The sequence below is a fragment of the Calypte anna genome, chromosome 14, assembly GCF_003957555.1.
Source record: "Calypte anna isolate BGI_N300 chromosome 14, bCalAnn1_v1.p, whole genome shotgun sequence".
Taxonomy (NCBI): Eukaryota; Metazoa; Chordata; class Aves; order Apodiformes; family Trochilidae; genus Calypte; species Calypte anna.
The window spans coordinates 3009471-3037441 of NC_044260.1; the positions used below are offsets into that span (position 1 = coordinate 3009471).

Consider the following 27971-nt stretch of genomic DNA (forward strand, 5'->3'; position numbering starts at 1 on the left):
TTCACTAATCCTGGCAAGTGATCTTTAACTGGATCATTTGTGGCTGTCACATCCTGCTCTGTGGGAGCTGGGAGGCATTACAGGAGAGGGGCTGCCAGGCACATCATGGGCTGTGGGATCCCTGCTCTTCCTTTGGCTGCCCCACCTGCCTCCCGTTCCTGCAGAACCATCTCTGTGAGCAGAGCATGCTTACTTAAAAATCTTGTGACACATTTCTTTGGTGTTTTTGGGCGAGGGCACAAATTCCACCAGCAGTACTGGAGCTGTCTGGTGGTGTGCATCTTCAGGCCTGGGTGTGCTTCTAGGGTTTATTCTTCTCTTCTAGCCACCACTGGAGGATGATGTGCTGCTTGAGGGACCAGCCTTTCCAATCAGTAGTACTTTTGTGCAGGAACTCTTTCAAGCCCAGTACAGGTATGGTATTCTGTAGATTTTGAGGCATTATTACATGCATTGATGACCTCAGTATAATTTTACCCTGAGGTGAACTCCCAGTACAGTTGAGACTGGTCACTGTGTTAACAGCTGGTTTTGAACTCCTGCCATGATGTTTAATGAAAGCTAAACTCAGTGACCAGAGTGAAGTCTTTTCCTGGCATGCCCTGTGTAATGAACTTTGGGACTAATTAGTTTAAAAGGATCTAGAAATGAGAAGCCCTTTGTTTGCAGCAGTTCTGTCCTTGCAGCCTCTGCAGAGCTGCTCTGATGAAGCAAGAGGAGCAGGAAGGGAGAGCCAGGCTGACACTTGAAGGCTGCTGTTTGTGATTTGGTGATTCCTGATGAGATGAGCACTAACTCTGGTCTCTTAATGGTATCTGTACCAGGTCCTCTCTGACGTGCCCTCATTGCCAGAAGCAGAGCAACACTTTTGACCCTTTTCTCTGCATCTCTCTGCCAATTCCTTTGCCTCACACACGGTAGGTAACTGCCTGGGACTCAACACGGCTGTTCCTCTGCACATAGTGTTGTTTAATTTGCTACAGAAGGAAGAGAGATGTCAGCAAAATCTCTCAGCTAAGTCTTTAAAAAAGATAGATAGGACCATATGAGGCTTAAATTCTTTGCTTTGCAGGTAATTTGGAAATTGAGCCTTTTAGTTGTTTCGGAATGGCATTCTGCCCTTGCCCTTAATGTCCTATAGAATTCATTTTTTGGGGAAAAAAAAAGTTTTTGATTCAGATAACCAAAGTATTTGGTTAAAGCTTTTGGCTTAATTTTAGCATTGTCAAATGAAAAAGGGAAAAAAGATGAAACCCTCCTTTTTTAAAACTTTCTTTAGAATGCTCTCTAATTTCTCCAATTTCAAGAAGTGAAGTTAAAAGCTTTCCTGCAGAATGTTTCACTTTTTTGAAAGACAGCTGTTGCCATTAAAGAGAAAATGCTCCAGGGAGAAAAAAAAATCCATATGAAAAGTTCAGAGCAAAGATAAAGGGATGCTTGTTTGTACCATGGGTAGTTCTGCTGTGCAGCTCCTACACCTTGATGTTTTGGCTGCAGAAAATTCAAGATTCAGTGGAGCAGAGTGATGAGAGAACATCAGAAGTGTGATGGTGTCACATTGGGTTCTGAAATCCCTGCTCCACTGCTGGGTGGAGGCTGCACAGACTTTTCAGGGAAGGTGTCCTTGGCCATGTGGCTGCCCTGCTCTTCTCTGCCAGAGCTGGTCCTTCTGGCTGCCCAGAGGCAACCTGGAGCAGCTCATCCTGCAGCAGGTCTGAGTGCTTTAAGGTGCTGCCTCAGTCTGTCCTGAGCTGCCCTGCAGGATCCTTGTTGGAAAGTGACCACCGCCCTGTCGGAGTTTTAACTTTGTGGGACCTGTGACACCAGTCCATGCAGTAACAAAGGAGTCTTTGGGATCCAAGCTGTTTGTCTGGCTGCAGTGTGGGGTGACCCTGGAGGTGTCACCCAGCCGGGGTGCAGCGGGGTTGTGGTGGCTGTTGGGGTGCTGAGCCCACCCCAGCAGTGCCCCCTGCTCTGCCCAGGCCTCTCTATGTCACCGTGGTCTACCAGGGGAAGTGCTCCCACTGCATGAGGATCGGGGTGGCCGTGCCCATCTCTGGAACAGTGGCCAGGCTGCGGGAGGCTGTCTCCTCTGAGACCAAGATACCCACAGAGCAGGTAATGAGTTGGGGCTGTCACCTGCCTGCCCTCTGCTGAGCAGGAAGGGGTGGGAACCTTTGGATGTCTACAAATTAAAATTTGCTGCCCATGATTGAATGAGGGGAGCAGGGTAGTGGTTGTATGGATCTTGCTTTTCTCTGTGCGTTGGCTTTTTGAAGACTGGTGGCAATGGGACAGCCACCAGCTGGGCGTGTAGACCTTCTGCCTGGTCACTCCTGCCTGTGTGCTGCCAGTGAGGGACCAGTCAGGCACTGCTGGGGAATTCCTCTGTAGGAAAAGCTTCAAGAAAGCTTTCCCATTCCACCAAAACCACTTCTGATACTGTATTTACTCCAGCTTCTCCTCTGTGGCAGTCCTTTTTCCCTCTTCTGTGCTCCTGGCTGATGTCAGGATGTTCTGAGCAATGTCCCATGTAGCAGGAAAGTCCCAGTCAAGCAATGGGCAGCTCAGCTGGACCAGGCATGGGTAGCTCAATGCGTTCTGCTTTGCTTTTGCTGACCCTAGATCGTGCTGACTGAGATGTACTATGATGGGTTCCATCGTTCCTTCTGTGATAGTGATGACCTGGACACTGTTCATGAAAGTGACTGCATCTTTGCCTTTGAGACCCCAGAGATATTTAGGCCTGAGGGCATCCGCAATCAGAGGGGTAAGTCCATAACTCTGCTTAATGCCCTCCCCAGGTGGGAAGGTGAGGGAGGCTTGTTTCAAAAAAGAGATACTTTAGAATAAAAATCCCACAAGTAGTTGATGCTTTGGTGTATTGATTTCAACTCTGACTTTGTCCAGACTCATTCCAGCAGACTTAATGGTGTTGTCAGCTGGGAGGTTATCAAGAAGTGATGTACATTCCTTTTCTCCTTTACCCCAGGCTGATTCTGCAGGCCAGGCTGGCTTAATGTGAAACCTTTTGTCAGACTTAATTTAAAGACCTGCTGGGGACCAGATGAAGCCACTGAAATTGTGTTATTTAAAATCAGATTGCCAATGATGAATAAACAGTCTCAGGAATGAGCAAACACTTTCTTTCAGAGCTCAAACCCCTCAGCTTCTCTGCCTCTCCCTCTCTGTGAAAGGGAATAATTGTATCCTGAGTAGAAAGAGTGTAATCAAAGGCAAATCTTATTATTGGAAGTAACAACTCTGGTTTCTGTCACTTTAGCTTTTCTTGTGGGCAGACAAAGCTATGAGTACTTGTACAAATTATTGTGAAAAATCAGTTAGGTGAGCACTTGCATATAATTTCTTTCTGTGAAAGAAGTAGTCACTATGAAAAGTCATTGTTCTTTGAAGCCTTCCTACAAGTAATAAATCTGGTGTTGTTTCCATCCTGACCTGCTCCCCTGCAACTGAAGGAGGGTTTCTGGAGGAGGGCATTGGGGCACTACATTAGATGACAAAATGTTTCCTTTCTCCTAATTTTTCAGGAATACATGTGAACAATAACCTGAATAACTTGAAATGTGGGACTGAGCACCCCAGAACAATATCTTACTCTCAAGGAACAGTGAAGTCTGGAAAACTGGAACACTCCTCTACTAAACCAGCAGCAAATGACAAGATTGTCTTGCTGGTGTGTAACAGAGCATGCACTGGACAGCAGAGCAAAAGGTGACTGGCAGCTTCACAGGCAGAGTTACTCTTCTGGCTGCTTCCTTAATTGACCTGGGTTTTACTCACCATGTAGTGAAAACACAAAGTGAAGGAGTGACAGCTTGCATTCCTAGCTAGTGTTAGGTGGTAAAGAACATGTTGATCAAAAAAACACTAATGGGTGCAGCAAAATATTCCTAATATTTTGAGTTTCTAATAGTGAGCTTCTAATAATCCGGTGTTACTGGGAGGTGGTGATGCAGACTGGTTGGAAGAACACACCAGCTCTCTATGGAGCTGTCTGGTTTTAGAGCAACCATGCCTGACCAGAGCCTGTGATGTGTGGAGATTTTAAATTGGAGTGTAAGCAGGGGGTGAGGGGAAGTGAAAAAAGACCACAAAGGTGTTTGTACCAGCTGTGGGCTGAAAACTCTCCCAGCCTCTGGAGTTTGTTTCACAAGTTATTCCATCCAGGTGAGGGTTGCACAGCTCTGCAGCCTGGAGCAAACTGCCTGAGCACAGAGCAGGGCTGCAGCCCTGTGACAAGAGCCCTCTGCTTGGGCAGATATAACTCTTTTCTCAAAATGAAGCCCCTCTCCTCTGGAGATTTAAAATTTTAAATGCCTGGTTTCTGGGGAGTTCTGAGGTGCCAGCTGAGGAGGTGAGGGGCCTTGCTGTTGCTGAACAGAATAAACTTTTCATTTCTCTCATACTCCTTCCTGTAGGTTTGGCTTGCCTTTTGTATTGCATCTGGAAAAAACAATTGCTTGGGATATTCTGCAGAAGGAAATTCTGGAGAAGATGCAGTATTTCCTGCGGCCTGCAGCCTGCATGCAGGTGAGGCAAATGGTTTGTTTTGAGACCTCCAGCCCCATGATACATGAACTGAAGGGACAGCCAGTTACTTGGAGTGACAGAAGCTCAGCTCAGGAGCTGAGCACATGCTCAGCTGATGGCTTCCCAGTGTCTCCTTGCGCAATCATGTCAAAGCCAGGCATTCCACCTCTTTGGTGCTTTTGTCTGTTTATGAAAACTGCATGTAAGCTTAGACTGCTTGGGTGAAGAAATTGCATGCTTCATTTCCTTCCTGGCCCCTGAGAGGTTTTTGAGAGATTAGTGCTGATGTCTGCACTGGAAATCCTCTGGTTGGTCACATTTGCCTTAAAGAAAAGCTGAAATGTTTGCTCAGTGACTATTTCTGATGAGAACCCCTTCTGAGAGCAGAGGGGTGAATGAGGAGGGATCTCTGGATATCTTCTCTGGTCACCCTAAAGGAGCTGTTGGGTACAAAACCTCTGTTCTGTACCTCACCCCTCTGTTAGCTTCTTGGTGTAGGCATATTTCAGACCTTGTGTATTTGCTTTCTCGTGCAAAGCAGACATTCTAGGATAAAGTACATGTCAGCTGGTGCTGAATGCAGGTTTGCACACCAAGTTGGGTTTGAGTCACAGAGATGGCTGCTGCTGTCTTTGCAGGTTTGCCCGTTCAGCTTGCGAGTGGTCAGTGTTGTGGGCATAACCTATTTGCTACCTCAGGAGGAGCAACCCCTCTGCCACCCAACAGTGGAAAGGTGAGTTGGTCACCATTCCCAGGAGGGCAGCCAGGTTTGTCAGCAGGGAACTCGGTGTGTAGCCATGCAGAAAGGGACAGCCCTGGTGTGGATGTGTGGAGTGGACTTCACAGCCCTGAGGAGCAGGGCAATGACTGAGTGTCCTCAAGAAGCTGTGTGAGGATTGCCAGGTTGTGTGTCCTGCCAGCTGCAGTCTGTCCTACTTGGAAAGGGAGAAGGGAATGATAGTATTACTCCCTCCATTTGTAGTTTTTTAGTGGCTACTATTAACTCTTCAGGAATTTTTGTAGGTACCTGTACTTGGGTCAATGTAGATTTGCAAGCTTTGCCATGTTCTTTGCTGCATGAATTCCCTTTAATTGTCTGCAAACTTGAGCTGCAATGGGAGTGGAGGAAGGATGAAGGGCTAGTGGGGGGGAAGTTATATGCATGTAAAAGGTAGCATAGGCTTCAGGTTGAAAGATGGTCTAACTTCTGTCTGCTCCTCTCTCCAGGGCATTGAAGTCATGTGGACAGGGGGGAACGGCTCATGTGAAATTAGTGGTAGAATGGGACAAAGAGACTAAAGATTAGTAAGTATGAAGTAGAAAGCCTTAAAGCTTGTTCACCTTGAGAGCAATGTTTGCAGCTTGCTTGTCTGAGTTGTGCATCTTTCAGCAAACATGAGACCCCTCAAAATCCACCCCCTGTCCCACACCCTGTCCTCAGGGACAGGCTAGACAGCACAGGGCTTGCTCTGACTTGGAGTCCTGCTCCCTGTATCTGGGATTTGCAGTATGGAGCAGGCATCTCTCTGGTGGCTCCTTGCCCTACAAATCACATTTGTGTGAGGAAGTTCTTGGGCAGTGAGTTGCCTTTTCTGTCTGAGATAAACTGGAGCAGGTACTCACTGGAGCTGTGACCCCCTGTGTGGATCTCCTGCCAGTCAGCTCTCACTCATGTGCAGCAGGACAACTCCAGGAGAGAGCTGCTGGTTGTACCTTCAGAACAGCTCCTGTACAGCCTGGGGAGCAGGTGGCTTTTCTGGTACATGTTTTGTCTCCCTGATGCAGCTTGTTTGTGAATATGGAAGAGGAGTATATTCCAGATTCTGAAAGTGTCCGCCAGCAGAGAGAGCTTCATCACCAACCTCAGACCTGCACTTTATCTCAGTGTTTCCAACTGTACACCAAAGAGGAACAGGTAGGGATGAGGCTCAGAAGGTCTGCCTGAACTCCCATGCTCAGCAGAGCAGATGTTTTCTGCAAACAGATTTGTTGAGACAGGAGAATAAACCTGTAACGCAGCAGTAGTTACCAGTGCTGCTAACAGTTTCTCTGCAGTGGGGAGGACTTTGTGGGTGTACTGCTTCTGGGCTTTTAGCCCCCTTGGTGTTGTTAAAAATGACCGAGACTCAATATTCTGTTAATGGTTTAATTTAATTAATAAAATTGAAATTGCAGTAAGCAAAACAGCACTGGGTGTGTGTGAGTGGAGCGGAGACCATTAACAGAATATTGAGTCTCAGTCATTCTTAACAGCGTTGATATGGGAACTACTCTTCTGTACTGCAGTTTCCTCCCTGTAGTAGCAATGCCTTTTTTTGCCACACATTGCAAAGAGTTAGGACAGCGTGGCTTTGGGGGAATTTGTCTTGGAATTTGGAAGCTAATAAGCACTTGTGGCTCTTCCCTGCAGCTTGCCCCAGATGACGCGTGGCGATGCCCACACTGCAAGCAGCTGCAGCAGGGGAGCATCACACTGAGCCTCTGGACCTTACCTGATGTTCTCATAATACATCTCAAAAGGTTCAGACAGGTAAGGATGTCTGCAGTGATTCTGGAGAAGCTCCGTTCAGTGGGGAGTGACTTGACTAGGTCATCTCTCCTGAAGCAGCTGTTCCTCTCCCAGGTGTTGGTTGTGGCCTTGCTACCACTGCATCTCGTGGTGTTTTCTGTTTATGCAGGAAGGAGACCGAAGGATGAAACTTCAGAACATGGTTAAATTCCCTCTGAGTGGTTTGGACATGACTCCTCATGTTGTTAAACGCAGTCAGAGCAGCTGGAGTCTGCCATCTCACTGGTCACCCTGGAGACGACCTTATGGTCTTGGAAGAGATCCTGAGGACTACATCTATGACCTGTATGCTGTCTGCAATCATCATGGCACAATGCAAGGGGGACACTATACAGGCAAGTATCCTGCAATACTGTGAATGTCTTCTTTCAGAAAGAAAGAGGTTATATTTTCTATTGAGTATCCATAACTATTCTTGACAAAGGGACTTAAACCCACCCAACAAGGGCTGACTGTGTAATGATACTGGAGTGGTAGCTTTTAGGATGTTCAGGAATGGAGCAATGTTGATCCCAAGTGTCATACTGTACATTCCTTTCTCTGCTTTTTTTTTTTTTTCCTTCAGAGTAATACAGCCAGCCTTTCATGTTTCAGCACTGCTCCTGGCACTCAGTGCAGAAATACTGTAGTTGCAAGAGGGTGTGACATGTAGGAGGTGTTTGCACATTGACTGTGTGCACAGCCAGCTTATGTTGCTCTTTGCTTGTTCCAGCAGCTCCCAGGGCACTCAGGCAAAGTTGCTTGGTGGTTCTTGGGATGTCTATGACTTCACACAGCAGCCTGTAAAATAAGTGTGAGGTTTTTCCCCCTGATGTACATCTCTGGGCTGTGTTGTTCTGGTGGGCTCAGTCAGGAGGAGATTCACTGGTGGAAGCTATCATACAGCAAAACTGTATGGGAAGTAAGGGAAGTCTGATAGTGATGTGTTTTCTCTCAGCATACTGCAAAAACTCAGTGGATGGCCAGTGGTACTGCTTTGATGACAGTGATGTTCAGCAGCTTCCTGAAAACGAGGTCTGCAAACAGACAGCTTATATCCTTTTCTACCAGAGACGCACAGCAATCCCGTCGTGGTCTGCTAACAGCTCTGTGGCAGGTAAGTCCCTCTGGCATTGTCAGGGAGTGTTTATAGTTTGTCTTTCATGGATCATTTCTCCTCCTGAAGAATTTTCTACCCAGCCCTGCTTGAGCCTCTGCTCTCTGTCCCAGGGCTCGGCAGGGCTGGTCCCAGCTGTGTGCTGGAACGACCCCCACCTCTTCTGCTGGGGGCAGTTGTGCACTGAGTCTTTTCATTCTCAGCACAGTGGGACAAGTGCAGTTCTGTTGCTCAGTCGTGGCCCTCACTACTCCATCAGAGCACAGGTTTTTCCTGAGCAGTGTCTGGATGCTGCGTGCCCAGCCCTGGCTTCCCGGCATCTGTCACAGCCGCTGCGGTGCAGCAGGTCCCTGGCTTTCCATGGCCTCCCAAGGCTTCCCATGGTGTGCAGCTGCATGCTCCTAGCCTGATGCCTGTCCCTGGTTCCTCACAGGCTCCACGAGCTCCTCACTCTGTGAGCACTGGGTGAGCCGCCTGCCCGGCAGCAAGCAGCCCAGCGTGGCCTCCGCAGCCTCCTCACGCCGCACTTCTCTGGCCTCACTCTCAGAGTCGGTAGAGCTGGCTGGGGAGAGGAGTGAAGATGATGGTGAGTATCAGCACTGCTGTGCATGGGGGGTGCTGGGCCACAAGTCTTTCTGGTACAAGATCCCTACTAAAATAGCTGCAAAATCCGTAGTTATGAGGGCCGGTTGCTCTAGCAGCTGGGGGAGGTGGGCGCTGTCAGTAGGAGCAGATGGGTTCTGGCACAGGTGAGGTGTTCTTTGGTGTGAAAGGATGGAGGAGAGCAGGGCAGGAACCTTAAGGAGCCTTTCAATGAAGGGAAATACTGCTAACAAAACCTCTCAGTCAGGAGCATTTTGTGCTTGTGTTTTTTCTGGGTTTCACTACAGCACCTTTGCAGGGAGGCTGATGGATCACGACAGCTCAGGGTAGGTACCGACTGCTTGCTGCAGGGTGCTCCCAGTGAGGTGAGAAGACAGGAAAAGAACCATTCAGTTGCTGGTTTTCCTGTGTCCTCCACCCAGTGCCTATACCATTAGTACATGTGGAGTGTAGTAGTCTGAGTGTTTTGAAGTAGGTAGAGGTGTCCCTGAAGCAGTGTTGTGGTAACTGTCAGGTCTACCCAGGTAGTCACATTTCTGAAATGCTTATTGTGCTTGATGTCTGTAAATACAAATACATTGCTTCCTCTGGAGAGGCCAGAGTCCTGCTTTTCCTTTAACAGGACAGTATGAAAATATTCTTTCATAAAGATGTATTTCTGGGAGTGCAGTGAACTCATTGCTCATTCAAGGGCTTACAGGGTGCATATCATGTTTTGTCTACTGCTGCTCAGGTGTAAGAAGAAAATTTGGATTTTCAGTTTTAAGCTATAGAGAGTTACTTCTGGGTGACCTGGCAAATAACAGGTGTTGAATTCCTTATCTGGCTTTTACACATGAAGGCATGAGGAGACAGGCATGATGTGGCATGGGTGGGCTGTCCGACTCTCTTAGGAAAGTAACGTATGTGGATGGGAGGGATAAACTTGGCTTTCTCTCTGAGGGTGTCATTTTCTTTCTTTGCAGGAGGGTTTTCCACTCGTCCCTTTGTAAGGAGTGTCCAACGCCAGAGTTTGTCATCTAGATCCTCTGTCACCAGCCCCCTGGCAGTCAGTGAGAATGGTGTCAGGCCCTCCTGGTCGCTCTCTGCAAAGCTGCAGTTCCGCTCCAACTCTCCATCCCGCTTCTCTGGAGATTCCCCTGTGCATACGTCTGCCTCCACCCTGGAGAAGATCGGGGAGGCTGCTGATGATAAAGTCTCCACCTCCTGCTTTGGCAGCCTGAGGAATCTCTCTAGCAGCTACTTGGAGCCCTGTGATGGCACTCGGCGAGAGCACAGGACGGCTCGCAGAGCTCCTTTGGCTGTCATGGAAGGGGCATTCAGGGAGGAGTCTGTTATAAGGACATCTAGCTCAGATCTTTCAGATGGGTATGGTAAAAGCTCTGTGCAGCCAGACAGGAGTTGCCCTGCTCTGGACCCTTTTGATAACAACAATCAGATTGCCTTTGTTGACCAGAGTGATTCTGTGGATGGCTCTCCGGTCAAGGAGGTGAAAACCCCCAGTGGGACAGGGCTGGTTGCAGAGAAGGCAGGTGGCACTCCTAGGAAGGTCCACAGCTCCAAGGGAGTTTCTGAGCCAGACAAATGTTTGAGGAAGGGAAGGACAGTCTCATCTACCCAAGAGACCAAGGTCTCTCAGTCATCTCCTCCACTAAAGAGTTCCCAAAAGGTTTCCCGATCTAGAAGCAAGACCGACTCCTCTAGGGCCAGTGGGCGACATGGGTCTCCTGCTGCCACTCAGGCTAGAAAGGACCACAGCACGAAGCCCCTTGAGGTGGCCACCCCATCAGCACAACAGAAGCAAAGGTCAGGTGGCTCTCCATCCTCCACAGCTGCCAAGAAAACCCCATCAGGCTCATTGACTAAGGGTTCTTCTGGTGGGAAGAGCCGGACTGCAGATCGAAGCCTCAGCAGAGAGGGATCTAAGATAAGTCTGGGGTCAGATAAAACGAGTGTTACCAGCAGCTCAAGGACAAGCTCACCACGGATAAGCCACTCCAGGAGTGACAGCAGGGCAGCAGACAGCAAGCACGTGCGGAGTTCTTCCATGGCCAACCTGCGGTCTCCGAACGTTGGTGCACGCTCTGGTTTGAAGAGGGACAGCAAGTCAGAAGAGAAGGGTTTGTCTTTCTTTAAATCAGCCTTGAGGCAGAAGGAGACCCGGAGGTCAGCAGACCTGGGAAAGACAACGATGCTCTCCAAAAAGACAGTGAGTGGCACTTCCAAGTCAGGCAGTAAAAATGTGCTGGAAGACAAATCGGAGAAAGGTGTTGTCCCACCAGCTTCGCAAACCAATGCCAACATTTCTGCAAAAGAAAAGGTTGTCCCAAAAGATGCCACACCCAACAAACATTCTCTGCTGTCCAGTCGCAAGTCTAAGTCTTCCCAACTAGATCCTGGAGTCCAGTCTCCTCCTTCCAGTGGCAAAAAGTCTGCTGACAAGCCACTGAAAAAATTACCTTCCAGCATGCAGGTGTCTGTACGGCCTTCTCTGGAACCTCAGTGAAATGCTGCAGTCCAAGTGTCTTTTCTTCTGCTGAGAAGCTAATTTATTCTGAGCTCTTGTTTTTGGTTTTGGTTTTTTTTTTTTGGTTCATGTGCCTAATGTATGTTTTGAGGAGAAGTTAACTGCAAGTTGTTAAAGCGCCTTTTGATTCTGCCATCAAACCAAATAGCCACAGGCAGCCAGCACTGATGCAAGCAGTCCAGCTGGAGTCATTCATTGTTAACATGAATGCAGCTGCCCCATAGCACTTGTGCAGGAGTCTCGTTGTAGAAAATGCAACAACTTTCTTCAGGTTCAAGGTTTGAAATCTGAAACCTGGCTGTACTGATACTGGAGTGCTTTATAGAGCTGTGAACTGATATTCCTTTGGTCTTGTCCTGAGCAGGCTGTGTCCACACTGGTGTGTGGCCTTGTTCTGAGCTCTGGAGGATGTGAAGGAAACTGGAGAGATTGATGCTTCTTTATGCTCTCTCTCAACCTTCTCTTCCCACTTCCCTCCATTTGTTCAAGCTTTCTAAAGGGCAATATTTCAACACTAATGTTGTTTCTCAGGTATATACTCAGCCAGTATAGGAGGGACTAGCATTAGTGGATGGACAGAAAGGTACCTGTGCATCTGTATGTACGTGTGTCTGGAATAGATTTCATTTTTGCATTCGAGCAGCAGAAAGTGGGTTGTTTTGTTGTGGTTTGTTTTTTTTGTTTTGTTTTTTTACAAAATGTACCCCAATTTTGTTGCTATGTCTATGAAGAGTTTTACTCTGCCCATACCTAAGGCAGCCTGTACCCTGTCCTCTTTGAATTGCTGTCTTTCTTCTGAAACACTGTACTAAGCAACAGAATAAATCACCAAGCAGCAGCTGGTGGCCAGCTGGCCTGTGGAAGGGCAAGGTGGGAGGAGGTTGCAGTGTGGAGGGAGGTCCTCAGAGTGCTGTAGGAGAGCTGTCATGATGCACCCAGTGGCACTGCTGTTGGTAGGACCCCTGTCTGAGCTCCTGAGAAATGTTTCCTCATGTGCTCCCATGCTCAGCTGCTGTCGTGTGAGTACAGCATCCTATGTAGAGCTATAGGAGAAATGTTTAGATAAGCCAAGTGTTGTCTTCTCTGCCTTCTCTGAGCATGCTTTGAACAAGCCTCTTTGTGCAGGTTGGAGGGGCTGTACCCAACACCACCAAGCAGTTCTGCACCTTCTCCAAAGTGCTGCTGTGTTCCTCCCCTCCCTGTTTGGGCTGGCTGCCCCATCCCCTACTGCAGCCATCCCTGCTCTGCTTTGAGTTAGTCTGTCAGGGGTAAAAACACTCCATCTAGTGATGTCTTTGTTTACATGCCCTTCTTAAAAGGGAGATTCCTCAAGTTCTTCAAGGTTCCTCTTAAAAGGTGGATTCCTCAAGTCCTTTTATATACATGTGGCATCGTTTTGTTTTGTTTTGAAAATTTCCTGGGGTTTTATGAATGTGCTGCATATCCTTTAGGTACAGCAGTAGTCTGCTGTGTGGCTCATGGTGTGGAGCAGCTGGGCAGTGTGCTGGGCACACTTGTCTTGGGAAGGAGGTCTTTGCCTGCCAGACAGTCCTGTTTGGCAAAACTTCTCCAGGCTGAGCTTCTGAGCAGACATTGGTGCATCTTCTGTCTCCATAGCAAGCAGCCCTCCAGCGAGCCCCTCTCTTGAGCTTCTGTGCTGATCACCCTGCAAGAAGCCTTGTCCCCAGGTCTGCTGGGCAGGATGCTGCTGTCAGTGTCCTGCTGGGCTCAGCACCCCTCCCCAGCCATCTCTGGAGAGGTTTGGTGGGCAGCTGAGCCCCTGGCAGGAGGCAGGGTGTGTGTGGAGCTGAGCAGGGAGCTCGCTGCAGGGTGACCCTCGACGTTCTGCAGTGCTGAGCTTCACCGAACCCAGAAGCAATGCCAGTAGCCTGCATGTTTTTACAATATGCTGGACTCTGTGCCCTGGACTATGTTTTTGAACCTGAACATGACCATCTTCTTGATGCATTTCTTCTCCAGGGTATTGTTTCAGTCTTGTTTATTGCAGCAATGAGGAGCAAAGATTGCATTGCTTGCTGCTTAAGTGGGATTATTATTATTATTATTATAATCCACTGGGATTATTCTTGAATTATTTTTTGTTATATCCAGCAGAGCAGATAAGACTTGCTTCACATTGTAGTACTTAAATTACTCCCCGAAATGTTGATGTTGAAGTATTTGTTTAAGGTTTTTTCTGTATTAAGGTCTTGCACTGTGTTGGCTCTTTTCTTGTAATAACTCTTCTAGCAAGAATGTAATTCTGGTAGCTCGTGCTAACTTGCCTTGGTATCTTTTAATAGCCAACCTAGTTTTCTGTGTGTTTTACCATGGGACATGTGTGAAAGGTTATTTTTATCAAATGATGTTTTCTTTTCATGCCATCCTTCACTGCAGAAGTTGGAACTGGAAGCTGTGTGGGTTTTGGGGTGGGTTTACTCCTGTATTGGGTGCCTGGACTGAAGGAAATTGGGAGCCACGTCCAAATTGATGCTTTAGCTGGACACCAGCTCGAGATGTTTGTGCTTGGTGGCACGAGGGGCCTTGGCAGGGGCAGGTCCAGCACCATCCCCATCTTGGGGGGTTCAAGTGGGTGCAAACCCAGGGAAGGTTTTGTGATGCATTTCCCACCAGCTGTGGCTGAACTCCCCCGGGTGGGCTGTGTGTAACTTGCATTTCACACCACATCCCCAGTCTGACACTCATTCCTGCTCCTGGCATCAGCCCTCCAGGTGCAGGAGAGCAGCACCTTCATTGCAGTGCTAGATTCCTGCTGGAGTCACCTAAAGAAATTATTTTTATCCTTTTTTTGGGCTGCGTCTTTTGGATAGTGTTTAGTAGTATACAAATTATAAGCACATTTTCAATGACGTGTATTAAAGAGGCACCTTTTATTTGTATTAATCACATTTGATAGACAATTTGGTGCCTGCAGTTCTCTGTAACTTGTAAGTGTCTCACTATGGGTGTATAAATTGTTAACCCTTTCAAACTTATCAGATACGGCTAAATAAAAAGAAAAAAACAAAACCAAAACATTGCTTAGGATAGAAAATTAGCAGCTTACTGACAGTACACTTCTTCCACTGCAAGTGCCCTCATCCATCTAGCTGCAGGGTTGTTTGCTTTCCAAAGCTGAAACTTGAGCATGATCAACCATTTTTTTCTCAGAAATGAGGCAGTTCTGCATGGCACTTCTCTTGCTGTACCAAATGCATGCACCTACTAACTATGCAAGCATCTAACACGAACCATAGACCATGCTTGGGGTGTCAGAAGCTGCCAGGCAGGCTCTGGAGCTCTGCTTGGGGTCTGCACTTGTGCTTCTGGGTGCAGCTGTGTGTCAGCACACAGGAGCATGTCCCTGGGTTCCTGCTTTGTTTGCACATCTTGAATCTTTTCTTTGCAGAATTCTGCATATACTGACAATGCTGGAGTGTAGCATAACTTCAGAGGGATCTGAAATGTTGAAATGAAAACAAACTGGTTTTCTGTATTGTGGTTTTCATTTGGATTTTTTTGTTGCTTGGGTTTTTTCATTTCTTTTTGGTTGTTTTTTGTTGTTTGTTTGTTTGTTTTGTTTTGTTTTTAACAGGGAACTCCTGCTCAGAGTTCTGTAGGTAGCCTGCCATTTTCCATGTAACCTCAGTGATGTGCTCTGTGTTGTGAGGAGAGGCAGTCACCTGTATCCATATGAGCACTCAGAAGAAAAAAAAAAAAGCAGTTTGAGTGAAGGAGCAGTGTCCAGTGTCAGTGTGCTGCCTGGGCTGTGCCAGGGTCCCCTGGGGTTGGGGTACATGGGGCAGAGGGGCAGCATGTGGGGTTAACCACAAGTGTCTGTCCTGGGGTTCCTCCTGGGACCCCCAAGATGCCACCTGTCTGTACCCCTGGCTTGACAGAGGTGCTGGTGGGAGCAGGGCTGGGGTCAGGCCCCTCTGTGCCCCCCCCCTCGGCCAGCAGGCACAGAGAGGGTTTGGAAATTACATTCCAAATAATTTTACTGTTCCATTCGTTTATTTTTTTTTATCATTGCCATTTGCCTACTAACCCAAAAATAATTTGGCAGTACCTAATGTTATCTGTGGAGGGAACTGAAATTTAGTTTTAATCTGTGGTGAGATGAAAGTAGTACCTGGTTTTCTTAACAAAAGCACCGTGAAGCATTTACTATTAGGAGCTTTATTTTGTAAAGTAAAAGCACCTGACAACTGATACAGTATCTATATGAGGTTTAAAGTTTTAGGGAGTCTTCTATTTTTTTATAGGCAATAGCACTCCATTTATCTGCAAATAGTGTTTTTTAAAAGACACAGATTAAAACTAAGTATAGACACAAATTCTGTTTCACTCTGGGCCCTGCAGCACAAAGGCATTAGGTTTGTATGGCATTTGTGCAGTGCAATAAGGAAACATTTTTAGGTGCTACATTGCCTTGGGTAGGATGACACAAGGGAATACAGGCTACAAGTGGATAGATTATTTTCTTGTGGCCTTCCAAGTATTAATTTGTACAGATCTGCTCACCAACTGTGCCTCACCATTGGTTAAAATTGAATTTTAAGTCCTGTTGCAAATGCAGTTTCTCTTCTGGACACGATGTCAGATTTTACACTGGAATATCTACAGTTCTGAAAACTGCATGTCACATCACTGTACACTGGTACTGGGATGTGGGGCTTGCCCACACCTTTGATATTCTCTTCTGTATTTTAATGTTTTTGAACTGTACAGTAATCTGGAAAGCAGGCTGTCTTTACTTGGGGGTGAACATTGTACCATAAATTTTAAATTATTTGAGGACAAGTGCATGAGACTGTGTCAATGCCTTTTATTATTTATTTGTATGTTTTATTATTCAGGGTGTATGCACTTTTAATATGCAGAATTTATATTTTTATGTTAAAAATCATTTTCTTTCAGAAAGAAGAGTTTGAATATGAGGAATTGGAACTAAGTGCAAAAAGGGGAATATGTAATAAAATACAATAAATTTATTACTAGGCATCCTGCCTGAGTGAGTGTTTTTCCAGGTCTACATCATCACCAGACAAGGTGGCAGCAGCTGCACCTCTGGGGATCACTTGGGGACCCCCAGTGTTCTTGTCCTGGGTTTGTATCAGCCCCGGGAGCTGAGCAGGGTTGGGGCTGTGGCTGTGGCTGCCTCCTGGGGCTGTGTCACCCGTGGTGCCACTCGTGTCAGGGTAGGACAGGAGGCAATGGGTTCAAGTTGCACCAGGGGAGTTTCAGATTGGGTGTGTATATATATATATATAAAATAAATAAATATATATTTATAAATATATGTTAAATTTCTTCACTGAAAGAGTTGTGAAGCACCAGACCAGGCTGCCCGGGGAGGTGGGAGAAGCACCATCCCTGGAGATATGTCACCTCAGCCTGGGGGGATTGTGGAGCTGAGACCCGGCATCTGGGCCCACTTAGCCCAGCACCCGCTGGTGTCAGAGATGCGGGTGAAAGGAACCACAGCCCGGTCCGGGACTGTTCTGGTCCTGCCGAGCTCCTGCTCTGCCAGCGCTGGTGCCTGTGCTTGCCTTGCTCATCCAGCAGCCAGTGCTAGAGTCACGGCTCAGCGCCGGAAGCTGCCGAGCCGCGGGGCGCCGGGTCCTGCTGTGGTCCCGGTTCCGTCCATTCCGCTGGGACGAGCCGAGCCCAGGGGCGCTGGGTGCTGGTGGCTGCGCTGGAAGCTCACGGCTGAGCCTTGTCGTCGCCTTGCAGAGCAGGGAGTCATTACTTGATGTCTTGTATGGAAATGGGGATGACAGATGTCATATTAAATCATGGGGTCATCACTTATTTATAGGTGATTACATTAAAGAGATATTAATATAGCCAAAGGCTTTGCAGAATTAGAGTTAATATATTTTTGTTGATTGTATTTAGCAATATTTCTCCAATCCGGCCAGGTTTTTATGGCCACTTATTAAACAGAGAGCTCGCTGCAGTTCCCTTAACCTCGCTGGGAGGTGGCAAGAGGATGATTGGAAAACACTTGAGAACTTTGATCTTCCAGTGATTAAATTTTATTGCCTCCTTGTTTATGGGGCCGGGTGGGTGCTCGGCGTGCGGTGGGATGGAGGGAGGAGGGCAGGGCTGGGGGGTAGAGCAGGGAAGGTTCTGGAGGTGTCTGGGTGCTGGGTGGGATTGCAGCTGTGCTGAGCCAGGATCAGGTCACTGCTGAACGAGGTCAAAGCTTTGGGGCACCCCAGGACCTGGGGATATCCTGGGAGTGCTGAGCGGGGACCCCACTGTCTGCCTGGTCCTGGTGGGCGAGGCAGTTTGCTGCTGGCCTGAGGGGACCCTGCTGATCCCCTAGCCTCTCTGCAAACCAGGGGAGCCAAGAAATCCTCTTGTTTGGCTGGGGGATGCTACCCAGTGGCAGCAGCTGCTCAGCGTGCCAGGAGGGTGGATGTGTGAGGGGCTGCCCACTCCCTGCCCACAGGCAGCTGCTGCCTGGTGGGATATTTATGAACACCTGCCTGCCACTGAAAGCCAGAACAAAACCCAATCTTTGGAGGCCGTCAATAAATTATAACATACTAGGCACTGTCATCCCTACCCCTGGACTCTTAAATTTTGCTCTAATTAGAGTATCACTTTTCCTTTCTCAGCACTTTTTCCCCCTGCTGGGTATCGATCCTTTCTCTGTGGGAATCTGGCCAACTGTTGAAAATTTGTGGTAACATAAAACTAGTACCTCTTATAGCAAAAATCCAGCTTTTAATAAAAAACGCTGACACCAGGCTCTTGCTGGCAGCCTAACCTGATCACCTGATGGATTTAGCAGCCAGGGCCATGCCAGTGCCTCGGTTGTTTTGCACATGGGGATTCCTACTGTTAACAGGCTTTCAATTGTCATAATATTTCATAAATACACATGTAGATAAATGAAAGGTTTGAGTACAAGAGGTAGCCCTGAGAACACACCCAGAACCTTGCCTGGCTGGTGGGCTCTGGCAGCTCTTACCCAAAGGTTACTGGGGCTACCCTGTGGTGTGGGGTGACAGCCACAGCCTTAGGGAGCAGGGCTGGCTCCTGCCACAGAGCAAATGATGCTGCATCCTCTGGGTTTGCTGGGCTGTGAGCACTCACCTGGCTGGTCCTGGTCCTGCTGCCTCTTTTTGGGAGATGTCTAAATTGGGGAAACGAGCCCAACACTGGCTGGTGGAGCCATTTATCAGGGCACTGTGTGGCCCCCTTTTCTGTGTTAGTTTCGTTCAGTGGAAAAAATAGAAGAAAGTGCATGTCTAACATAATGACCTGAACTTCTTCATAAATGAATGCTGTGTGGATGGCTGTATGTTCCACCCAGTCTGAGCCAAACTGTGATAAATTGATCCTTCTTAAGGTATTGAATATTTCTCAACCTATTCGTCAGCCCCACGGCAAATTCCTCGGTCGACCCTCGCTGACGTCTGATTTTAAACACCTCTCCAGGCCCGGTGCAGGGGAGTGGCTGCTTGGGAAGCAGGGACCTTATCATTTTTTAATGCACTGCAGTTCCTGGGCTTATGGAATATTTATAAGGAAGCTGTTATTTACCAAACAAACTGGAGCGTTTGCAGGAGCCCCTGGTGGGGGGTTAACCCCTTCCCATGGTGGCTGTCTGGCTGGGGTGTCCTGGCTCCAAATCCCACAGAATTTGACTCTCCAGTGTGCCTGTAGCTGGATGCCCCTGCCTGGAACTTGGTCTGGTGGCTGCAGATGACAAGGAGCTGGGGGCTGGCAGACAGGGACAGGGATGGAGAGAAGGGGCAGGCCTGCTGCTGGGAGGGCTATTGGCTTGTCTTGCCCGGTGTCACAAGCCCTGCCACATGTATTCTCCATACCATTTTCTTCCATCGAATTATTTTTTTTTTACTGAAATGAGTTTAAATTGTCTGAGATTACATTAGATTCCACTTTCCCTGTGGTTAGCACACTTGTATGGATGGGAATAAGCTGCACAGCAGTGCTCCCACAGGCACTCACTCTTTTTAATCTAAAAGAAGTCAGTTCCCTGGAGAGCTGGCACGTTTCCTAACGACCTTAATGAGTTTCCATAGCTGGGGTCAGATTATCTCAAAAGTGGTAATGGTGGGGCCAGGGGGTAGTTCTCCCTTCAGCTCTGCTCCTCTCCCATAGCTTTGTACTCCAGACTGTAAATAAAGCAGAGTTTGATAGCTCTGCCTGGCTCCCCCGTGAATACATTTTCTCCTTTAATAGGCAGCAGTGTGTGTGTGTTGCAAAGCCATTCATGAAACCCATACGATGGTCTTTAAGCATTTTAATATTTTGGAAATGAGTTATCATTGGTAACAAGCAGATGATATACTCCACTTCAAGGGTATGAATTATCTATTACAGCCCAGGCATAAAAGGTGTCTGCAGATGACATACTGCTGCAGGGAAGGGAATGTACAACTTAGCTTTGTTTTACAGGAGGTCAACAGCTTCTGCCACAGCTCAGGAGATAAGTGGCCTTGTGCTCACTACTCTAACAACATCAGTAAATACTCACTGCAGGGTGTGCAGCACTCATCCTGCCCTGCACAGCTTTGGCCCATGGAGATGGAGTTCCCCGTGTGCTGGGTGAAGATCCCACAACTACAGAGGTAGCTGTGGGGTTGATGGGCTGTGGGATCCTCTCTGCTCCCAGGGTCACCACAGGCATTTGTATTATTTATTGGTGAGGGGAATTCACAGGGTGGGGCTGGTAGGGGCTGAGCTTGGGGTGCTGGAGGGGGCTGCATGGTCTGTCCCTGCCCAGGTGTGTAGGGGTATGACCTCTCGTGCTGGGAGCATTTTGTGTGTGTGTGCTCATGTCCCAGTGCCCACTTTTCCCTTTCCTGTGTCATCAATCAGTGATGTCAATCCCAGTTTGGCCAAGGTGATGGTGTTGGGGGAACATGTCCCTGGATGCTGGGTCTCACTGCAGGTGGGCTGTGGGAGCTGGGTGAGTGGTGGGTGGTGGTTTGAAGTGATGGTCTCATGTTCAGTGGTGGCAGGAGGTGGCTCAGTGGGTGTGGAGAGGCCCTGGTGCTGCCCCATTGCTGTGCCAGCTTCATTATGGTGAGATTAATGCTGCTTATTGGCTTGGGAGTTTTATCACCTGCATGTTTGCTCTTAGCTCCTGAAACTAGCTTCAGCTCAGATTTGTTACCTGGCAAATAAATAGGTGTGCAGGTTTACTTTGCCTTCTTGTTCATCAGAAAAGAATGAAAATGTAAGCAAAGTATTAAAAATAAAATAAACTCAGTTTTACTTTAATTGACCTTTGATTTTTAACTTAATACCTTCCCCATGTTGCTACTTCAACCTTTAATTTCTCTTGGTGAAGTGGCTGTGTTCAATGATTCATTCTGTCCCGAGGCAAAGCACACACTGTAATTGGTTTTTAACTTCCTGGAATGTCAAAGCCAGGATTGAAATTTTACGTATCACACCACCAATTCAATACGGGCTTTAATAATAATGTTTCAGAAAGGAAGGCAGATTTACAGCTGTAGAAAAATGTAATCAAATTTTGAGCCAGAATGCAATAAGTCCAAATGCTAGTTTTCATTTAGAAGCTTGTTAGATAAATGTGGTATCACCTGAGTTGTTCCTAGATCCTTTCTGCCCATCGGGTAGAAAGCAGGAGCTGCTGCCAGGGCTGGGGTCAGGGGAGCCCTGGGCTGCCCCGGGGGGGCTGTGGGGACACGTGGTGTCCCCTGTCACCCCTCACCGGGAGCTGCTCCCCACGGGTCTGTCCCGAGCTCCCACCCCAGGAGAGCCGCGGTGCTGCCCCTCTGTTCCGGGGGAAACACCCCGGACACACCGCATGTGACAAATAAGTAATCTATTTTTGCCAATTAATGTCTGATAAAAACTAATAACCCTTCTCTCCCTTTCTGATTACCGAATGACCTCCAGCCATGCATTAGTTTCGCAAATGATATGCGAGTGTTCCGCATCGCTAATGGCTCAGGATTAAAGCCGGTGACACCCAATCCATCAGCGCTCCTGCAGTGTCCCTGGGTCCTGGCTCTCCTCCACCGCCGGGACTACTCAGCCTGCTACGGGGACCCTGGAGACACGGGGTGCTGTGTCCCCTTCTCTCCTGCCTGTCCTGGACGGAGTCTGGACCCGTGCTGGACCGACCCCTCCCTCCCCAGCATCTCCCCACTCCACGACCGGTGCTGCTGCTCATGGATCTGCTCTCCCTGCTTACACTGTCCTAAAAAGCTAACTAAGCTGAAATTATTTTCTTTCCTTAGAAGAGCTTTTAAATAAATAATATATTGCCCTCACTTGCCGTTGCTGAATGTTTTAAAAATCCAAGGGACTTTTCCTTCTCCATCCTGTACTTGCACCAGTTTGCTGTGGGGCTGTGAATTATCCTTAGCAGGAGCCCTGCTCTGGGGCAGGCATCTCCATCCCCAGGGAGCAGGAGCTGAAATCCTTCCTTGGCCACTCTGAGAGTCTATCATGAGGTTTGCAGCTTTCTGTGGTACTTTGATGCATTTCACCCAATGCTGCCGAAGACTCAGCAACTGGAAAATAAATCCAATGTCTTTGCAAGGTAATGGAGATCAGCAGTGACTTGTGCTGCTGCCTCTGCTGCTGGATAACACCAATGGGTCCTGCCAGGATGGGCCCTGCCAGGGTGGGTCCTGCCAGGATGGCACTGGGCCATGGGGCAGGGGGTGTGGGCTGACTCTGGCAGTTTGCAGGCAGGAGTCTGAAGCAGTGAGGGTGAAGCTCCCAGCCCCCCACTGGCAGCAAAAAAAAAAAAAAAAAAAAAGAAAAAAGCTGAACAGCCCCAAAGGCCTTCGGAAGAAGGGTGAGAAGGAAGGGTGAGAAGGGGCTTCTCTGTCTTAGAGTCTCCTTCAATTCCAGCACTGAGTTTGTGAGAAAGGCCCCAGCCTAATTGGTACTGCTGCCAGTGCTGCTGCTAATTCTGGTGTTTTACAGCACCAGGGCTGCTCTTCCTATTGATTTCATAGGTTGCTAATGGTCTTTTTTGTGCAATATGAGGCTTTTGTGGGAAGAACTTAATCCAGCCCTATTGCAGGGCAAAATTGCACAGCTAACTGCATAGGTTTTCAGTACGTGATCTTCTTTAATACCAGAAGTTTTATCTAACACATTTAATGCTCCAATATTTCTGTGGCACCACAGGTCTTAATTGAGCTGTGTTTCTGTACTGGGAGCACCAGAGCTCTTCTGGGGATGGGGTGGAAGCCACGTGTCACATGATGGCTCCTGGGGACCTTTGTGGTGTGACTGTCACCCTCAGCAGCTGTGCAGAGCCCAAGTGGTAAGGTGATGTGGTAAGGTGATGGCGTGGTTGATGCTGAAGAGGACAGAGCTGTGCAGGGAGCTGAATCTTTGCTTTTAATTTCCTCTTTCTGGTGTGGCTTCTGCTGCTGGGGGCTGGGGTGCTGGTGCACAGTGTCATCAAGCAGTGCCAGCACCTCCAGGGGCTTCAAGGGGCCCAGGTCCTGGGCACTGCAAGGTGTAGTCTTGTAGCAGGACAGGCAATGCTGGCATTGCCATGCAGGACCTGCACACCCATGATGATGTCGGTGTGTAGGCTCAGACCTCTTCCAGTAGTGTGGGGAACATCCAGGGCCATCTGTCCCAGGCCCCTGAGCAGAGCTCTGGGGCAGTGAGCACAGATGGGCCCCTGTCTCTGGATCAGGTGTGCAGGAGCCATCTAAACGGATTGTGATGGCCAGGCTTGAAGGTTAGGAAATTTCCCTGTGTGCCTTATGTAAATGAGGACTAATGAGGTCTTCATGATCACCTTTAGCTATCTGCTCCCCAGGAAGTGGGGATTGTTGTGGTGGGGGCCTGGACAGATGACACACACAGATGCAGACACAGTGCAGCTCCTTCATTAAAACTGCTGTTAAAAATGAATCTGCAGTATGCAAATCACCTATTAGATGCTCAAGAAAAATCTTTTAAGGGGGAAGAAAGGCACCAAGCAAAGCACCAGTTCAGGCCCCCAGAAGCTGAAACCTGCACAGGGGATGATGAGAATGAAGGCCATGGCTGGGGCTGAGGTGGGTGCCAGTGCTGGGGGTTCCTGCAGTCTGGTCCTAAGGTGTGCACAAAGGCATTTTATGCAGAATGGGATTTAAATGGGAGCCAGCATCGGCTCCCCTTGGAGCTGCCCTGTTGATCCTGAAGCACTGGAAAATGGTACTGGGTGGGAGAAGAACGTGTTGTACCAAGAGGCAGTGCGTGGGGAGATGGCTTGGACAACTATGTCCAATTAGCCTGACATTAATCCTGGGCAAAGGAGTGGAAAAACTAATACAAGATTCAATTAACAGGAGAATTAGAGCCTGGGAATATAAATTCATGCCTGTCAGCATGGTTGAAAAGTAGGTCCTGTCAAACCAACCTGATTTTGTTCTCTGATGAGATTATGTCTGTGGTTGATGGAGGTGCTGGTGCAGGAGGAACGGGCTCTGGCTGGCATTTCACTTGGCACTGTGGGGTGAAAGACCTGATGGAAAGCAGGTTAGAACATATGAAGGTCCCTGGTTTGCTGACACCTTCCTGGAGCTGTGCTCTGTTGTCCCCAGCACCCAGAGCCCTGGGCAGCCCCTGTGCTCAGAGCCAGCTCTGCTGCCCATGGAAGCTGCAGGTGCCACAGCTCTTGGCTGCCGACCTTGCTGGAGCTGCCTGTGGGCACGGGCATGGTGCTCCCCACTGCCACCCTGCTGGGGCACCCACCTGGGTCCCTGTTTGCTCGGGTCTGTGCAGTGAGTGGCCTGGCGCAGCACCTGGCTCTACATGGGTGCCAGCAGTGCCCCACTTGGGATGGCACAGTGAGCCCAGAGCAGTGGGTGATGGCCCAGCTCCTCCTTCCTGGGCTGGCTGGGTGTGCAGTGAGTGCTGGGGCTGTCCTGCCCTGGTGATGTGTTCCTGTCACAGCCAGAGCTTCTCCCTGCCCCATGCCCACCGGTGTCACTTGCTGCAGTGTCCAGGGCACGCTGCTTGCCCCGTGCTCCACAGACAGACAAGGGGCAGCTGGGCTAGTGGAGCTGCACAGCCTCAGCACAGCTGCTAACTTTCCCAGTTTCCCTCTGGAAATTGTTTCTGTCAATATTTTAATGTCCTTGGTGCTGAGCAGGAGGGGTGGAGGCAGCACATCGTTTGTCTCCCACTCTGGGTCTCAGCAGGTCCCAGCACATGAGATGCTGCCAGTAGCTCCTCGCTGCTGCAGACAGGGAGATGGGGGGGCAGGAGGGGACTGAGCCCACCCCTTCAGCTGGGGCCAAGAAACGAGGCCTGGACCAGCTGGTGGGGCTAATAAATCGCTCAGGAAGGCAAGTGAGTGTGCACAGCCCACGTCTGCGCCGCGTATCTATTGCAAAGTGCCAACGGAAATCTGTCTCAGGAATTATTTCAGAGAGGGTAATTTTTGTGTCCCAGTTGCTGTCACACATTAGAAATATCTGAAATGCCTCCAGTTGGTTACCAGTGGTGAGGAGCAGCCAGGGGCTGCCATGGATGAGAAGCACTAAAAGAAAATAAATTAGCCTCTTGCACTCAGCCCTTCCCTCAGCTGCTGAGCTACAAGTGACGAGCGGCTGTTGCTCAAGTAACGATCAGAATAATGAGGAGAACAAGATCCGCCAGGGAATATTAACTCGGAGAAACAGCAGTTTCTTCCCCTTGTGAAGTTTGCCCCCAGCAGCCCTCATCCTGGCGTGAAGATGAGCAGAGCCCTGCTGGGGCTGGCAGGGAGGGTGCTGGGGCTACAGTGCTGATGCACCTTCCTTTCCCCCATTGATCTTGTGCCAGCCTAGGAGAGCATAACCCAGCCCTGCTCCCCTCACCACCCAAACCCAGACACCTGCAACCAGGGCCCAACACCACTGACGGTGTCAGGCTGGGCAGCATCACTCTCATTATGGGGTTGGAGCCCAAGGAGCCAGCCAGGGCAGTGCAACTGCACCCTGTTTCCAAGCAGCCTGACCCAAGGGGGATAGAAAAGCATCTGGAGCAGCCAGCACAGATCTGGCATAGACAAATTGTCTCCTCCAATCTGATCTCAGGTTGCCCGGATTTACTGCTCCTTGTTGTAACCACTGACATTTATATGGCAGTGCTGGTTTGGGCACCCTGTGCTAGTGATGGAATTCCTGCTTCCCGCTCAGCAGTTTCTCAGGTACCTGTTGCAGCTCCAGCCAGCCCCAGGAGGATGTGAGGTCAATTCTTGTGTCTCCAAAGGGAACCCGAGGCAAGGAAACAAACCTAAACGGGGCTGTCTATTTGCTTTGTCTTGTTTGCCTCCAACATGTTTTTTCACCCATCCTACAGGTGTGAGCAATGGGGGAGAAGCCATGTCCCAGGGGAATCACCGGAATAGTCCCAGGAGCATCACTGGGATGATCCCTCCAGCTGTGCCCATGGCTGGGCTGCAGTGAGAGTGGTGGTTGCATCAGTAATGCAGATGTGCACTTCTGCCAGGCCCTCCCCATCGGGCTGCCTTGGATTCATGTCAAGTTAAGATTTCCTTGCTCCTAATCCCCTGGGATCAGCGTGGAGGAGTGTGGAGGAGTTGGCTGTGGCTGCCTTGGCTCAGAGCAGGATTGCCCAGGCTGAGCTGGTGGTGCTGCTGGTGGCAGGCAGGCAGCTCTGGGCAGGGTCCACCTTGTCAGACTGCAGCTGCAGGAGTGATGGCATTAAAATGCTTGTGGGGATCTGGCAGAGGCAGCTCTGGGACATCATCAGGCAATACTTTGCTGGGAAAAGGAAAACGACAGTGCTCTCCATCAACGTTATTAGAGTGCTGTCCCTTAGAGTGAGCAGCCTGAGAGCCAGGAGGGAGGTTTTCTTGTTTGGTTGGTTTTCTCCTAACAAGGAGAATTTCCGTGGCATTTAGCACAGCTCTGGCCACGAGGTCCTCGGGGACGGAGCCCCCAGCATGTGGGTGGTTGGTGCTAATTGCAGAAGAGCAGGAGGCATGGCTGAGAGGATGCTCCGGAGGGGCAGGGTCTGGTGAGGGTGGGAGGGACCCTTCCTGCCCAGCCTATTACCTCAGAGATCTACATCTGAATGAGCTTATCAAGTGGAATTTTCTGTCTGGTTAGAAATGTATTTTCGAGCTCCTCATTCACATGTAAACATTTTTAGTGGTCCCCAGCCAAAGCAGCAACAGCGAAAGCAAACATCAGGCTGAGCAAACCCAGTCCCTGCAGAGAAATCACCAGCCACAGAAGGAAACAAAATGCATGGTGGCTTCAAAAGATATCCATTAGACTGTGTGCTGGGGTGATTCATGGTGCTGGTAGTTAGACTCTAATTAGATCTTAATCACGTAATTTTATCTTTGCTTTAGAAATTAGAGCCTAATGACTGTACTGTGCTCATAACAGAGCTGAGCCTAAGTACAGTAATACCACATGGCAGCCCTGCAGTGGGCAGAGGTGGGACAGAGATTATCGCCTGGTCTCAGATCATTATACCTTAAATAGAGAAATATATTTCAAATACACAAGTAAAGCAAATCCCACCAGCATGAGCTCGGGCACTTGCAGCCTGGCTGCCCAGAGCGTGGTGTGGCAGGGAGGAAAAAATGGTGTCTGTGGTGATGAGAGGTGGATGATGGGCTCTTGCTTTGGCTGAGAGGTTGGATCCTTCTTGGGGTTGGCAGCAGAGGAACTGGTCTGTCACTGCTGGATGCTTCTCCTCATGCTCTCCTGTAGGGCAGCACCCACTTGCAGCTGTCCCCAGGGCAGCTCCGTGTCCCATGTCCTTGGTGCTGCAGCCATGGCAGCCCTGGAGCTGGTGGCTCTGCTGTCCTTGAGCCCAGCCCTGCCCGGGCTGCAGATGGCAGTCAGCCCCTTCCCACCTTCCCTGTCCTGACTGTTGTGCCACAGGAATCACTTGAACTCATTACAGTGGCAGTTTATAGGTCCCCAGGCATTAAGGAGCACTCAGATAATTACCAACCATTCCCCTAATAGGAATGGACTCAGCTGAATCCATTCAACCTCTGGGTAAATATTTATACCTGAGCTGTCCCTTCTGCTGGGCAGTGAGGTGTGCAGGAGCAGCCTGAGGAGCTGCTGCCCTTGTGCCCAGCCCCATGCCATGGGGCAGCTGCCAGCAGCACCCTCCCCATGCCCCAGCTGCACAGCACTCACCCTATTTGGACCAGCTGGCTAATTAATTATTAGCTGCCAGATAATGAGTTATGCACCTGGTCTTGGGTGCAGTGCTGATGCCACCACCTCCTCTCACCCTGCACAGAGCTGGGAGAACAACTTGTCAAACTTTCAGAGCACATTAAAGGTGTTAATCAGCTGTGTTCAGTAACAAGTTGTCAGGAGAGGGGGTGAAGTCTCCAAGTGGGCCACCCTGGGATGGTCCCACCAGGGACAGGAGGTTCAGGGGGGGGAGAGGCTGGTGCTGAGGCACAGCTCCTGGGAATGTGCCAGTGGCTCTGCTCTCCATGATGTCAATGGCCCTGGGAAGGTTTCCCTTGACCCAGAGTGTCTCAGGAGCTCTTCAGCATGAGAAGGACCAGGGACCACTTGAGTTGCATTCATTACTTTGAATTATTTATGAGTTGATAAATATTAAAGACCTGCTCTCTGGGGTTCAGGCGTGAGCAAACT

At 49.1% G+C, this 27971-nt stretch overlaps 1 protein-coding gene across 1 annotated transcript in view; it reads left to right on the plus strand.

The window, feature by feature from the left end:
- USP31 (ubiquitin specific peptidase 31) overlaps nucleotides 1-13387 on the plus strand; it is a 23482-nt gene extending 10095 nt beyond the window's left edge. The window contains exons 3-16 of the mRNA XM_030459630.1: nucleotides 326-414; nucleotides 825-917; nucleotides 1983-2118; nucleotides 2626-2770; nucleotides 3549-3732; nucleotides 4440-4551; nucleotides 5190-5284; nucleotides 5779-5856; nucleotides 6337-6466; nucleotides 6962-7081; nucleotides 7230-7455; nucleotides 8058-8216; nucleotides 8650-8802; nucleotides 9785-13387. Of these exons, the coding sequence (XP_030315490.1) occupies nucleotides 326-414; nucleotides 825-917; nucleotides 1983-2118; nucleotides 2626-2770; nucleotides 3549-3732; nucleotides 4440-4551; nucleotides 5190-5284; nucleotides 5779-5856; nucleotides 6337-6466; nucleotides 6962-7081; nucleotides 7230-7455; nucleotides 8058-8216; nucleotides 8650-8802; nucleotides 9785-11325 (3261 nt within the window). The 3' untranslated portion in view covers nucleotides 11326-13387. The remainder of the gene's footprint in view (nucleotides 1-325; nucleotides 415-824; nucleotides 918-1982; nucleotides 2119-2625; nucleotides 2771-3548; nucleotides 3733-4439; nucleotides 4552-5189; nucleotides 5285-5778; nucleotides 5857-6336; nucleotides 6467-6961; nucleotides 7082-7229; nucleotides 7456-8057; nucleotides 8217-8649; nucleotides 8803-9784) is intronic.
- The last annotated feature ends 14584 nt before the right edge of the window (nucleotides 13388-27971 follow it).